Source organism: Lycium ferocissimum, chromosome 2 (assembly GCF_029784015.1).
Source record: "Lycium ferocissimum isolate CSIRO_LF1 chromosome 2, AGI_CSIRO_Lferr_CH_V1, whole genome shotgun sequence".
Taxonomy (NCBI): Eukaryota; Viridiplantae; Streptophyta; class Magnoliopsida; order Solanales; family Solanaceae; genus Lycium; species Lycium ferocissimum.
This window is the reverse complement of record NC_081343.1, coordinates 66,295,043-66,309,435: the sequence shown is the minus strand read 5'-3', so window position 1 is coordinate 66,309,435 and position 14,393 is coordinate 66,295,043. Positions and strand designations below refer to the sequence as shown.

Genomic DNA, 14,393 nt, shown 5'->3' with positions numbered 1-14,393 from the left:
TTGAAAAAACAGACAGCGAGTGTTGCAGTTTGTAGTTGTTTTCCGTCGTTTTCCTTACCAACATTATTGCAGAGATTAAATGATTTGCTATAATACTGTGGCAGTTGGATATATAAATATAATAATTTTACTCACAGGAAAAAGCTTTCTGATAACTCTAAAATAATAGAGAATGCAATTTGATCAGATGGATTGTTGCTTTCTATCACCATACACAGTAAAAAATATTGAGGAATAATCTTTTGCATGAAAAGCTTTCTAGATACCTTATGATTGCAGTCTATTAGTTCCCTCCTTTGTCCCTTTTCCCCCATTTGTAGGTCTGGACAGTAGTGGGGCTAGGCGGGTAATTAAGGGGGATAGTTTGATTGACATCATGTTCTATAGCTCCCAAACTCCACAAAAGAAGCCTTCTTGGGAGTAGCTAAGAATGAAATTTTTTGATTAATTAATGTGATTAATTAAGTATTATGCAGTAGCCTTGGTAAAGGACTTTTACTTAATCACATAATAAATCTGTTTAGGAACGATGAGTTTACAATAAGAAAAAGATACTGTATGAAGAACTATTGAAGTCAATCATATCAATTACATTAGCTTGTAAAGATTATCTAAGTAGGCGTTTGGACATGCGATTTTTATCTCTCGATTTCAAATGAGATGAAATTTGTCATAGCTTATATTCAAAAAAGACTGAAATCGATCATATATTTTGGTACACCCTTAAATGAGCAACACCTGTCCACTTTTTCAATCAATTTCCAAATTTAATTTCCTTAACTGATTGTCTAACTAGAGTTAAAAAAAAAAAAAAAAAAAAAAAAAAAATCTGCAAAGCAACGCAAATCAAATGTGCATATCACTGACTCCAAAATTTAATATGTTGCACCCTATGGATCTTGTCAATGATTTAAAGGAAAGATGTTATTTGTTAATTGTGCAAGAAACAGAGTAAAAGTCTTCTGTTAAATCAACAACAACGATTGACCCAAAAAAAAAAAAAAAAAAAAGGAAGTCAATCCTTCAAATTGGGGTCGTGTGAAAATGAACCAAAGCATGTAATTTGGAGGTGAAAATCCCACAAAAAACTATGAAATTTTCGTTTTCCCTCTCTGTTTCGCCATTGATTTTCTTCCATTATCAAACAACCAACAACAACAACTAAATTTAATTGCAACAAGGTAGAACTCATAAATTAGTACTCATCTTCTTTTCTGAGAAAGAAATGATAAAAGCAACATTGGAGAGACTAGGAGAGAGAATATTTTATCATGGTTAAAACATCTTTGGTTAATCAAATAGATCTGATCCGTTAGATTATTTAAGAGACATGTGATTATTTTAAGGCTGTACTTGGTAATGAAGTTTGATCAAACCGTATATTTACCAATATTTTGTATTTTTTGGAAAATATATTTACCAATCAATGTTTTAGCGATTATATCAAAGAAGCTAATTTTTCATGTTAAATTTTCCTTTTTATCAACTAAAGCTTGATCAATCGATTTGTTTTTTGGAATTTGGTAGATTAATTTTAATTAACATTTTAGAAATTTTAAAAATTTTGATGATTTTCACAACTTGTAGGATTTTTATGTTTATAAAAAAAACTGCAACTTAAGAAATCCTAATTAAAGTTTTATACTACATAAACTGAGCTACTAGGCATGGTTTTTTGTTTTTGGTATGCGCCTTTTAAATCACTACCCGATGATGGAAAGGTTGACCGACACGCGAGCGGGAAAACCTTTTTATGATAAAAGGAAGAAACAAAATGATAAGAACAAAGCAATGAGACTAGTACAGTGTATGAGTTTTGTACGCTTCTATGAAGATTCCAAACCCAATAATAAATAACCTAAAAATATGAAAATACTGTCTTATTGGGACGGTTTTTATTGTCCAAAATCAGCTTTCATATCATCTTAAAGGTACAATCACTATAAGTACAACAAAACCAAAAACTGGTGGAAAATTAATAATGTAGTACTACTACTACTATACAATTAACGTAAATATCTCATAGCGCTCGCTTGATAACATAAAGCTTATGGAATTTATGACAAAAAGCAAATTCGGTCTAATTAATTACTATGGCAGTATAATCTTTAATTAACCAAAGAAATGAGTATTCTCGGGTAAATTTCCTGCATGGCGTAACCCTAAGGTGAGTGACACGTCACCAGTGGTGGTCCCAAATCTTATCATGGTGGATCCCATATTATCAGTATTTGGGGTGGTCCCATAATTATTTTCGTCACCGGCAAAGTTGCCGCGACGGCAAGCGGCGGGGTCGGGATTATGAATGTTGGTCGGAAAAGATGCTTGGTTTTCCGAGAAGGAAGTATGGGAATTGATTGCAACAAGTGAAGGGTCATTATCATGGGCATTGATTTGGGATCTTTTGCTTGAGGTAACTGTTATGGCAATGGCAGCTGTTCCTGTCTCTGCAGGGGCAGCTAGTGCTGTCGTAGTTGTAGGGGCTGTTGTTGTAGTAGTTGTTGTCATATTAGTAGAAGAAGAGTTACTCATATTAGGCGTTGGTGTTTGTGCATTATTGCCACTGTTTTGGCTTTGGCTTTGCTCTCTCTCATTATCATCTCCCTCTTCTTCTTTGGCCTCTTGTTGATACATCTCTTCTACCATCGGTTTCCACAACCGCACCCTGGCATTTATGAACCAGTTTGATACCTGAAAAATAGCACATTCACATACACACAAAATTGCATCATTAATTAACTCCCATTATGACATTTATCAAACAATGATTGCAGGTAACTACTCTCACGACTAGTGCAAATAGTAATTTGTTATAAAAGATAAATTTACACTCATAGTATAATTTGTTTTTTTTTTTTTTTCACGCAGTCAAGCTTTATACTACTAATTTCAATACTTTGAAACTGAGAATTTAACTTCTATGAGCATATAATAACCACATAGTTGAATAAGGAAACATTATTGGGAAGAATGAGATGATGTGAAAGGAGTAAGCAGTATAGAAAAGTTCCACAGAGTAAATACCACTACTACTATTGATTCATCTTTCAGTGAAGAGGTCAGTCAGCGTGTCAATAAATTGAGAACATGCAATGACCTAGAGAAACCCCATGAGATCTCTATGTATCGCATTTAATTAATAGACATGTGGTTAGGTTTGACATTCATCAGACAAAAGAGGTAAGGAGCGACCATGGATAAACAGAGCTACAAATTTTAATGCCCCGTGTAAAAATTTACTGCTACTTTGTTTCTGCACTTATTATTCCTAGATTTTGTTTTACAAATCTAGAATTTATGTCTTTGTAGAAATGCTACAAAAGAAAAAAATGTTCTTGTTGTGCCCTAAGGGAAAGAAAAACAAAGCCATGGAGAACTAAAACCTAAATCCATGCTATCACTAAAAACAAAAACAAAAAATCGAATGGTATCGATGAAAGTTTTCAGAAAATAGGTGTAAAATCAATTTAACTGATGTTTTCTTCCGTTTAATTAATTTTACATTAGAAGTTAAGGAATTATTACTTCTTAAATTTAATAGTATAGTAGTAGAAGAATATTTACTCATATGTTGTGTTTTTTTCAAATCATAGGGATGAAAAGTTAAGTACTACTCCTTAATTTCCCAGAAAAATACAATAAGTGTAGCATATGCATAATGTGAATAAGAAAATTTGAAAGGGAAAGCACAGGCTATTTTAGATTAGATGAGCGAACCTGGTTTCTGGAGAGACCAGTCTGTCTTGCCAACAGATGCTTATCAGCATCGCTTGGATACCTGAGATAAAGCAAACCACAAAAAACTATCAGATTTATTACCAAATCTGTATAAAGAGATGTCTAAACTTTCTTCATCCGTAGATGTGTTGACTCTTTCTCAATTTCTTTTTCTCTGCATGGGCGTGACAATCCAAGAACCAACAGCAGTAGCAGTACCTCTCTGTCACTAATCACAGAGGTAAAGCCAGAAACAACTGCATGCACTCATCTTTTTCATAATATTCATTTCATTAGATACAAACATAGATTCTATTATATTTTACCATTTCCTTTTGGTTAGCTCGCTAGCTTTTATCATCATTATTGTTACTGTGCAATGTCAGCTTAATGAATAGGTTCTTTTTCTTTTCCTTATTGTTCAAATTCATGCCTATGTCAGCACTAGTTGTGCATTGGATCCAGGAGAAAGAGCTTGTACAGGAAAAAAAAAAGTAAAAAAAAGTAAAGGACGTAAATTTTACTTTATCATCAAATTTCAAAGGACACTTAATTAAGATTCATTTAAACTCAGACATGGCAAGGGAAAGAAAAAGTAAAAAGGAAAATCTAAAAAAGAGATGTTCGAAATGTGTGTTAGACTAACAAAAGTTGATTGATGGGTGTGAAGCTTCATTTTGTCTCTTCATAATTCCATAATAATGGGGCTTTGCACTTTTGTTTATACAGTAATAGCAGGAAGATTCAGATTCCATCGGTGTTAACCCTTGGGGTTTTGAAAAAGGTTAGACTTTATTACAGTCAACGGAAGCATGTACGACTTTAACTATATTACACTAATAACTTAAAAGATTTCATACACTATGAAATTACTTAAAAGATAACAAGTACTAGTTGCTTAAAAGTGGATTAGTGCCTTGAGAATGAGAATTAAAGAAAATTGCTTACTGCAACAGATTAAATACATTGACACTGAAAGAATTATTTATACTTATTGAAATTTGTGATCACTTATTTAAAAACTTAAACTGTTAAAAAGAGCACCTTGAGAATGAGAATTAAAGAAAATTGCTTACTACAACAGATTAAATACATTGACAGTGAAATAATTATTTATACTTATTGAAGTGTGTGATCAATCATGTAAAAGCTTAAACCGTTAAAAAGAGCACATTTCTATTTTCTTAATTATCTTCTCGACAAACAAGACTTATCTTTTACACATAACAACGGAGTAATTTTTTTGACCTATCAATAAAATTTAACTATTTATGGCAAATAATCTCTCTCATTTTCATGAATGTATATCAGTAGTTATCTTTTGATAATATAAAAAAATATTATAAGCGATCATTATTATACACCTGAAAGTCATAATGTAGCATATAGAGTAGGGAGAGATAGGCGTACGGGTGGAGAAAATGCTCAAAAAGCCAAGCTCTCAAAATGTTGACAGAACGTTCAGGTAAGCCCCTTTGGGGTCTCCAAGCTTCTTGTTCCATCATTCCCATTTGGTGAAAGGCCCTTTGCTGCCTCAAACTTTGTTCAAGCATCTTAAGCCTCGGAGTTTCTCCTTTAGTCAATCCCGAAGTTCCTGCATCTTTCTCTCCCAACAGCTCACAGCTTTGCTTCAATTGTGCTGCTATTGCATCTTTTAAACACCTGAAGTGTCTTGACATGGCTTTTTGTGCAAGTGCTGTATAGGGAACTGCCGCACCGAAACCCATCACGAGATCAAACGAATTTACAACCATCTGCATTTGTTCGCAGTAATGATTGTACCTCCTATCTACCTGCTCCAAATAATATAAGAAAAAATAATTTAGACGTTACATCAAGAAACAAAGAGAAATTCAAGATCTAATTCAGAAAAAGAAGAGGAGGAAGAACAAAAGGAGAAAGAAAAGATGAGGTAGAAAGCTGAGACGTGAACATAGTAGTCCGTTGAAATGATTGTTGATGTGAAGTGAAAAAAATGTATTCTAGTTGTGCTTTGTTCCCTTGCATTGCTTGGCTTTCTATCAAAACGGCCAACACGTTATAAATATGTGCTACTTAGTACTCCATTTGCATAAAGAAATGAACGTAAAGATTAAAATTAAAGTCAACTTAAACCAACTATGATTGACATTAAAGGTTTTGTTTGCAATTAGTCCTACGGTAGCTTACTAGCTAATTAACATTATGAAAGAAAATGAAACATATAAATCTGTGCTTTCCCACATATAAGGGTAGTCTCAGATCACTTAATTGTTCTACTCGCCGGAAATCTAATATGTAGCTTACTGCTTCAACCGTCGAATCACTTTTTAATTATTAATTAGAATAGAATGTAATCAAACGCAACAAACTCAATCAACTTAAATGACGAAATCTAATCCCCTATAGCCGGCCTTTTCTAATCCTCGTTTATATAATATTCCACTAAAAATGCCTTATATTTTTTTGTTTAATTAAACAGACTAAATAAACAACAATGATTGGGCATTGACCCATAGTAGAGAGAGATAGGATACGTGCCTCATCAAGCATAGATAAAAGTTTGACCTTCCTTCTCTGATGCTCAATCCTATCAGCAGCTGATAAAGGAGGTAGATCTTGTGAAGATTCATTGTTACCGCCACCGTTATTGCCACCACTAGGGTTCGAATTAGGGTTCGTGGAAGATGCTTTGTTATTCTTCTTGAATTTGCCTCTCCCAACACTGCAGAATTCTTCCAGCAGTTCTTGGGCAGCTTTCGCATACTTGGAATTCCTCAACACATTGACCACTCCCAATGAAGACCCATACCCAACATGGACTTGATGAATGTCTTGGCTTACTCCTGATCCACCTATATTAGAATTCTTGTATCGAAATTGTCCAGAACTAGACCCTCCTCCAACTCCTTGTTGATTGAAAAACAACATTCCACTAGCTTCCCCACTCATCTGTAATTCCTCGGCCTTGTGCTGTAACGAAGATGACAAAGATAAAGAAAGTCCTTGGCTTTCTACGACGTTTAATCCTCCGATTGCATTTGGGGTATTGAGATGATGATTGGTTGTGGTGGTGGCACTTGCTCCTCCGTTCCCCCATGACATGAATTGACCAAAAGATCCTTCAGTCGGATTGGGAAACCCTTCAAGTGTTGAAGTAGATGATGGGTTCGGTAACAACATGTGAAGCGTAGAGGAATTTGAATTAGGAGGAGATGGTGAGGGTGACCTTGGCTTTGGATTCATAAGGAAAAGTTGCATGGACTCGGCTGCATTAATACTCTGATTGTTAGGAGTACTATGATTTTTTGCATATCCAAATGGATGACTTGCACCTCCACCTACTACCATACCTTGTCTGTTCCCGAACCACTCGTTCCCCATGGCCGTGGCATGAATTTGTTGTGGTCGTGGATTCGGGTTGGGCTGTCTATAATTCGGATTGAATTGAGTTTCTAATAATTCAGTTGCGTTTGCGGTTCCAGGAGGGAAGTTAAACATTTCAGATAACATTCCAGCTGTCTCATAAACTGCTGGAAGACCACTCGTTTCTTCTTCAAACGGTGCGGGTTCGAACCCTTGCACTCGTAATTTATCTCGACGGATCTGTTGCGCGGCCATGTGTTGCTGCTGTTGTTGCTGGTGCTGCTGTTCGGCTTGTGTTCTCTCGAACCCATTTGGGAAACTGAAGAGACTGTGATGATGATAATCTTGGGACATAGAATTGGGATTTTCCGAGACTTGATGAATTTGATATTTTTGAACCTTTGAATTATGAGACGTATCACATGGACGAGGTGTTGTTGTTATTGCTATACCCATGGCAGCGTTGTCTTCTTCTTCATCATCTCTTTTCTGCTCATGTGTCTACCATGGATCGGACATGAGATAGTTAAAACCGGGATATAATCATTAAAATAATTCAAAAAAAGACATCATGGGATACAATTATTGTCAGGAGATTGAAAAAGATAATAATTGTGGCAAAAGAGTAAGGTGTGAGGGAGAGAAAAAAGACTTTTCTTTCTTTTAAAAAAAATTGTTATACTAAGTTTTTGTTAAAAAATTTCAGAAGAAAAAAAGAAAAGAAAAGTGTTCATCAGCTTTATTCATGTAGACACAAACCTCATAAGAATTGCAGTAGGTCGGTAAAGGGGTACAAAGGGTTCTCAGATATCGTTTTCTCTTCGTGGGATTTGAAAGCCAAAGCTGTGTGAGTGTCTCTCTCTATTTCTCTGTTGTCTGTTGTTTCTGAGGCTGTCGTTTCTTTATCTTTCTCTTTCTCTCCTCTTTTCTTTTTTCCTTTCTCTGTATGTATGTCTCTGCAATCGCCTTCTGGAAAAAGAGTTGAACTATCTTGCAGCAATATAAAATATTTTAAAAAGGAAGATGGAGTTCTTTCAACTGTGACATGTATTGTGGTTTTATGTGTGTAGATATATGAAAATCACACATAACTGTGTTTGTGTCTGTGTGTGTTGTGAGAGTCTCTCTCTCTTTCATAGAAAGCAACACACCCTCGAGAGAGAGAGAGAGAGAGAGAGGAGAAAATAGGGAAGAGGTCGCTGTTCTCTTTTTTCACTCAACTAATTTTATATTCCATTAAGTGTGTACCACTACTAGTTTCAATTTATTTATTTCCTTGCTTGACAAATAAAATTTAAACTGACTTGATTTTAGTCCATGGACGAAGATATAAATACCTGAATTATTTTGTGGGTTTTTAAATTGACAGATTTAACCTCCTAGTCTAGAGCAAACCACGATGTTGATGGGATAAGTGACTATATATGGTCACCAAACTTTCGGGAATAAATGCAAAGAGAATAGCAAAAGATAATAATATAACAGAAAAAAGATGGTGTAAAAATTAATATTTACAGTTTAAATTGGATGTTTCTCACAGTTTACTCATCATTTTTCCAAGTTAACAATCTTCCATACCAGCTGGTGGTTTTAACATGAGAAATTGTATTAACTAATTTTACAGAGAAGATAAAATTTAAACTCCATTTATGGAACCTAAATTGCGTGCGCTTTCTTATTTTTAACTTTCTTCATTTTGTTTAATTACCCAATTATTAACATCTGAAGATAATGACGTTCATGAGGAGTTTAGTGATTCATCAAGAAGATAACTCTTACTATTTAAGTAAATGAACTTTAGTTTGCCGAAGGTACAATTTTCTTTCAAAAGTTTGAAATTAAGGTAGGTTAAAAGGACATCTCAACGTCATTTTATCAAACGTTAATCCATCATTATCGTAACATCGCTCACCCGAACCTCAACTTTCAGCGAACTTGGGGTATAATTGTCAATCTCCATAGGCCATACACCTTGGAAACCAATACAATATCTCTAAACTATAATATAATAAAAAGAAAAGGTGAGCAGTGAGTCATCCAAGTGACATTTCTTATTGCAAAGTAAAGATAAAAAAAAAAATTAGTTCAGTTTAGATGACAATTGTGCCCTCATAACATTGCCTGCATGACAGTAGTGCTATACTGGTATTGTTGATAGGGTCATGCCGGTCACTTTCTAGACTACCTAGCTATTTCTTTTTCTATATTGCTTTCTATTCTTTTTCCTTGAACTATTAAACCCCTGAAAATTGAAAAAGAAAATAAAAGAGAATTAGTTTAAGTTTTATACACGGATAATAGTGTAAAAAGATATTTACTAATATGGTGACAGAAATAAAAAAGACTTCTATGATAATTTACTAGTCATAAAATTAATTTTATGACAAAAGTTAGTTATTGACATGATAAAAATAGTGCTAATAAACTTGTTATACCGATTAGACTATATTAATTAATAGTGCACTGACAGTACATTGAAATACAAAACTAAATAGGAAGAAAATAAGAAACGCCTAAAAAACAAATTAAAGATGGCACATTAAACATGGTTGTGGTATAATGATAAGTATTCCTTCGTCCTTGCTCGAAGTCTACAGTTTGAATCTTTTTAGATGCAGAAATTAAATGCTTTGTTAGGCATTTCACTCCTAATGCGGACTTCTGACAAGATCCAAATTTAGTCATTCCAATACGGAAGCTTGAGCGGGTGGAAAAAAATGAATTTAGTTGGCACGTGCGAAAGGTATTTTATTTACGAAGTGTAAATAGTGAGCTACGCTGGAGAGCTGAAAGCCACTCATAACTGACTCACGTTTGGCTCCGAGGAAGATTACTACTACTATCACTATGTCTATGATTTACCAGCTTTAGTCACTGTCTTCATTTCGCCCAACGTTTTTTTTATTCGCTTTCTCTGGATATTGTATTTTAATCTGTGACTGTAACCTACGCATACAGTACATGATTTCCCTTTCAAGGGTACGTACCTAAAGGTTGCTGATCACAACAGTAGCTCGCTAATATGCATATGCCTATTTTTTTTTTTTTTTCCTTGGAGAGATGTGCTATATATAAACAATGCGTGGAGTATATAAGAAGTAAGTTTGAGATTCTTATATTTGCAAATATTATGTCGATATTCATCAAAGTGCTTAATAGGTGATTGTTAGAACTTCAAGACTCATTTCATATTTCAATTGTTGCAATACTACTAACTTGTACAACACGGTTGAAGTTGTAGAAGTTGATCTGAATAGTGCACAAAACAACATTAAACAATTTGATCCGGATACTTCAGAAATCTTTTCCTCTAAAGCCACTCTTTTATCACAATTACGTACAGTATTTATTATTAACCAATTGACAAATGACAAGCGCATGTAACAGAAGCATGTGACACCTTACCTCAGCGGCGGAGCCAGGATTTTAACTAAGGAGTTTTAAAAATATAACGAAGTAGACAAACGAAGCAGCAAAGGGGGTTCAACATCAACTATATATATATAAAAAATAATTTTCACCTTATATATACAGTATAATTTTTCACCGAATGGGAGTTCGAATGAACCTCCTTGCCCTTCAAACACTGCCCCTGCCTTACCTTCTCCGAAAATCCAGAATGTGGATGAGTCTGCTCTGATATTTTATACTTTCGTTGTTCCATTTTGTTTGGCTATTTTTCTCATTAGATTTTAAGAACAAAACATTTTCATGTTTGAAAACAATTCAATTTCAAATATGTCATTTTACCCTTAATGACATGTTTTTATAATAATAGAAATATTATGACGTGTTTAACATCACAAGTGTCAAAAGATGTTATTTTATTATTAAACTTTATACTCCAAACCACTTAAATTGAAATGAGAGAGTAATAAAAATTAATTTTGAGCCTAACTTAATCCAAAAAGTTAGTTAAGGATCACCAAGTTCATATAAACACGCAATATTATTTCCTTAACCAACGTGAGACATTTTAACAATGCACTTAGATCGCAACAAGATATTAGATGCTACAAGCAAAATTAATGCATCATCCTTCCATTCCAATTTATGTGGCAATGTTTGATTTGGCACAACGCTTAAAAAAGAAAGGAAGAGTTTTTAAATTTGTAGTCCAAAACAAAACTTGGATATTTGTGTAGCTATAACTCATTTCATTACGAGTAAAAGGGGATTTTAAAGTTAAGGTGTCTCTAACTAAGAAAATGATATTATTTTTTAGACAGACTAAAAAGAAAAGAATGTCACGTAAATTGGAACAAAAGGAGTATACGAATAATGTCGTTTCTTTGGAGGAAAAAGAAAGCCTTGTTACGTTGATGGGATAAAAAATATTTAAACTTCAAAAATTAGATAAACATGTGACAGATGTAACATAACTACGTACTTGAATTGTATGTAAAACAAGACTATATTTAAGAAAAACTCAATAAAGGAGAGAGGTGAAACTTAGCAACATCAAAGAGGAGTGATGGTTGACAGGCTAACTTTCACCCATCTTTGGTGAGCTTTAAGGTGATGATATCACGTGAATCTCACACCTTCTCCTCCTTCACACGCTTGAATATGAGAGGACCACTTCATCATTGAAAATCTAATGGCTCCGCACGTGCTACAACTTTCCTTTCAGCTAATTTTTCTTCCGAAATTACCAAATATCTTAATAACCATCGGAAATGGGCTATTTATCGTCATTTCATCGATGGTTTGGGCTTCATTTATGCCATCGAACTATAGGAAATGGCTCCATGTCAACTCATCAATAGTTTGGCTCATTTATCTTAATCATCTTGTTCTCAAAATGACTCATCCATATCGTATTTAATAAAGCGGTTTTTTCAATACCATTTATGACACGGGCCTCCAACTAAATTATGGTTATGGGTGGTCAAGGTGTATGGGTCGGATTTTTTTCTTAATTTGATATTTAAAATTGGGGTGTTTAATTAAGCGACGTGACCTCTAATTGGAAGTAACGCGTGTCATATCTTGTATTATAAAGCGGGCGTTAATGAAAAATGGCGTGGATGAGTCATTTTGGTAACGAGTAATGGCATAAATGAGTCAAACTTATTGATGAGTGGCGTAAATATTTTGTTATCGACGAGTGGCGATAAATGAGCCATTTCCGATAATTAGATGGCATATTTGAGCCTTTTCCGATTTTTCTTTATTATTTCCCTCCTTCCACTCCAAGGAGACTTATTCGACCTACTTGTGTGAAACCCAAAAGGCAAAATATTTAAATGAATCACGAAATATAAACTGTAAAATTATACTTTAAAACTGTGAAGGAGGAGCAATTAATTGAAAAATGTTGTATCAAATTTCAAACGTTACCAACTGATATAATTTTATGATATTATTTGGATAGACCAAGTTTTGGTCTATAAGCACAATTAAGCGCCTTTTTTTTTTTTTTTTTCAGACTTTCCAATTATTGTGTCTACCAGAATTCACGTGTAAAAGTAGAGAACTTTATGGATTTAAGAAGCATCACATATTTGTTATTTTTTTGCGGGCATGCAAAGGTAAAAAGTGTTTATATGTCGGTGGCTTGATTTAATTAGCTTATGTATGAAAATAGTAGGGCTAACCGGCTAACTGCTAACAGACCCGAAAATCCAAATTTAATATGATCTGAATTATTTGCCGATAAACTAACACAATCAAATAATTGTCATTTACATGATCATGAAGATGAATTTGATTCTCGAGAAAGACGTGATTAATTAATTAGCGAAAAATAATTAAGATTATTAATCAGTATAACTTGAACAAGGGGGGCCGGGGGGGGGGGGGGACAGTCAGGATGTTTCATGTTCGACATGAAGATGCAATTCGAAAAAGGCTTGATAAAGTTTGCACTGAATCAATTAGATTCTTTTGATATTGTTAACTTCTTTTAATTTATTTTTTTTTCGCTAACTTTTGATATCTATAAGCTCAACGTCAACACTAAATTATTTTATTCGGGATGTCTACTTCCTCTATTTTTGATGAACACGTAGTTTCACCTTTTACCTCTTAACTTACTTGTTTAACAAAAAACTAGTCACCTTGACTTGATTGGTGGTTTAATTTTTTTTCAAATTTACCATTTATGTTGCACAAAGTGGAGATTAAATTTTGTGTAAGAAAATAGAGATCTCACTTAATCGATTTCATTCTTAGCAGTTTGACACGTATTTCCAGTTTGTTTTTGCACGCTTTCATTTCTTATCATCGAAAACCGTTCATGCTAAACAATTTAGAAGAGTTGAAGTTAGGTATATCATTAACTTTTATTATGATCAAGTCAACTAAACGATATTTACAGAATTTTGTTTTAGAATGTAGAATATATAATTTTAAAACGAAAAAGATTGCTTACTATAATAGATAAATGTAACTTGATAGGGTAAAAATTCATTGATAGTATATACGTATAACTTAAATTCATTTACAAAAGGACGAATAGCGATTTTAATCCCTGTGTTATAGGTTTATCTTCGTTTTGGTCCTTGTGTAATTCGACTAAGCATAAGTAACCTTCAATTAATATAAACGTACAATTTTAGTCCCTCAAACTAACGGAAGTTAAAAACTTAACGGAATCATTAATTAAAAATAAATTAAAGCTAATATAGTGTATACTGTATACTGAGACACCTGAAGATCAAGAAGCCGAGGGGCGAGGAGAATCATATCAAAACCCTAGCTTCTGTTCTTGGCAAGTTCGAATTAATTATTTCCAGATTCTCTGTTTTTCCTACTTTTGAATTACGATTTAGAAACATGGGACTGTGTATTGCAGTGGATTCACCTTTATTCATATCATTTCATTCAGATTTGGTCGTTTTTCAAGTTAAAAATTGATTTTTTTTTCCTTACATGGGGGTTAGATTTTGTCCTTGTATTCATCTTCAAGATCTATTTTTTTTTTCTTTGGGTTTGCTTAGTGTGCCCTGGAAAATGTGTTTTTGGTGAATTCATTTCCTAGTGTTAGATTGTTAAGAATGCCTTGTTTAGAAAATAAGGGACCAACTCTACTGTATTAATACTTGTTATCATCAGGCAGATTTTCAGGATTAATTCAACCAAAAAAAAAAAGGATAATATTACGGTTTAGAATAAATTGAAAACTTTAACCCAAGACTTCTTAAGCAAGAAGATGATGATGATTGAAGTCGGTAAATGACCTCCCATTATACCTCGAAATTCTGAAGACTTTGAGCATTTACCATTGACTCGTAGCTACACACTTTATTTTTATTTTGTTATTTATTTTTAATTAAGGATTCCATTAACTTTTTAACTTTCATTAGTTTGAAGGATCAAAACTACAC

At 33.7% G+C, this 14,393-nt stretch overlaps 1 protein-coding gene across 1 annotated transcript; it reads right to left on the bottom strand.

Moving 5' to 3' along the window:
* Positions 1 to 2,071: 2,071 nt before the first annotated feature.
* Positions 2,072 to 8,241, bottom strand: LOC132046912 (BEL1-like homeodomain protein 2). Its single transcript, XM_059437745.1, has 5 exons — positions 7,822 to 8,241; positions 6,234 to 7,563; positions 5,128 to 5,506; positions 3,718 to 3,778; positions 2,072 to 2,691 (listed from the first exon to the last, which is right to left on the bottom strand). Exons 2-5 carry the CDS (start codon positions 7,516 to 7,518, stop codon positions 2,113 to 2,115), a joined length of 2,304 nt encoding a protein of 767 aa, XP_059293728.1. The 5' UTR covers positions 7,519 to 7,563; positions 7,822 to 8,241; the 3' UTR covers positions 2,072 to 2,112.
* Positions 8,242 to 14,393: the final 6,152 nt, after the last annotated feature.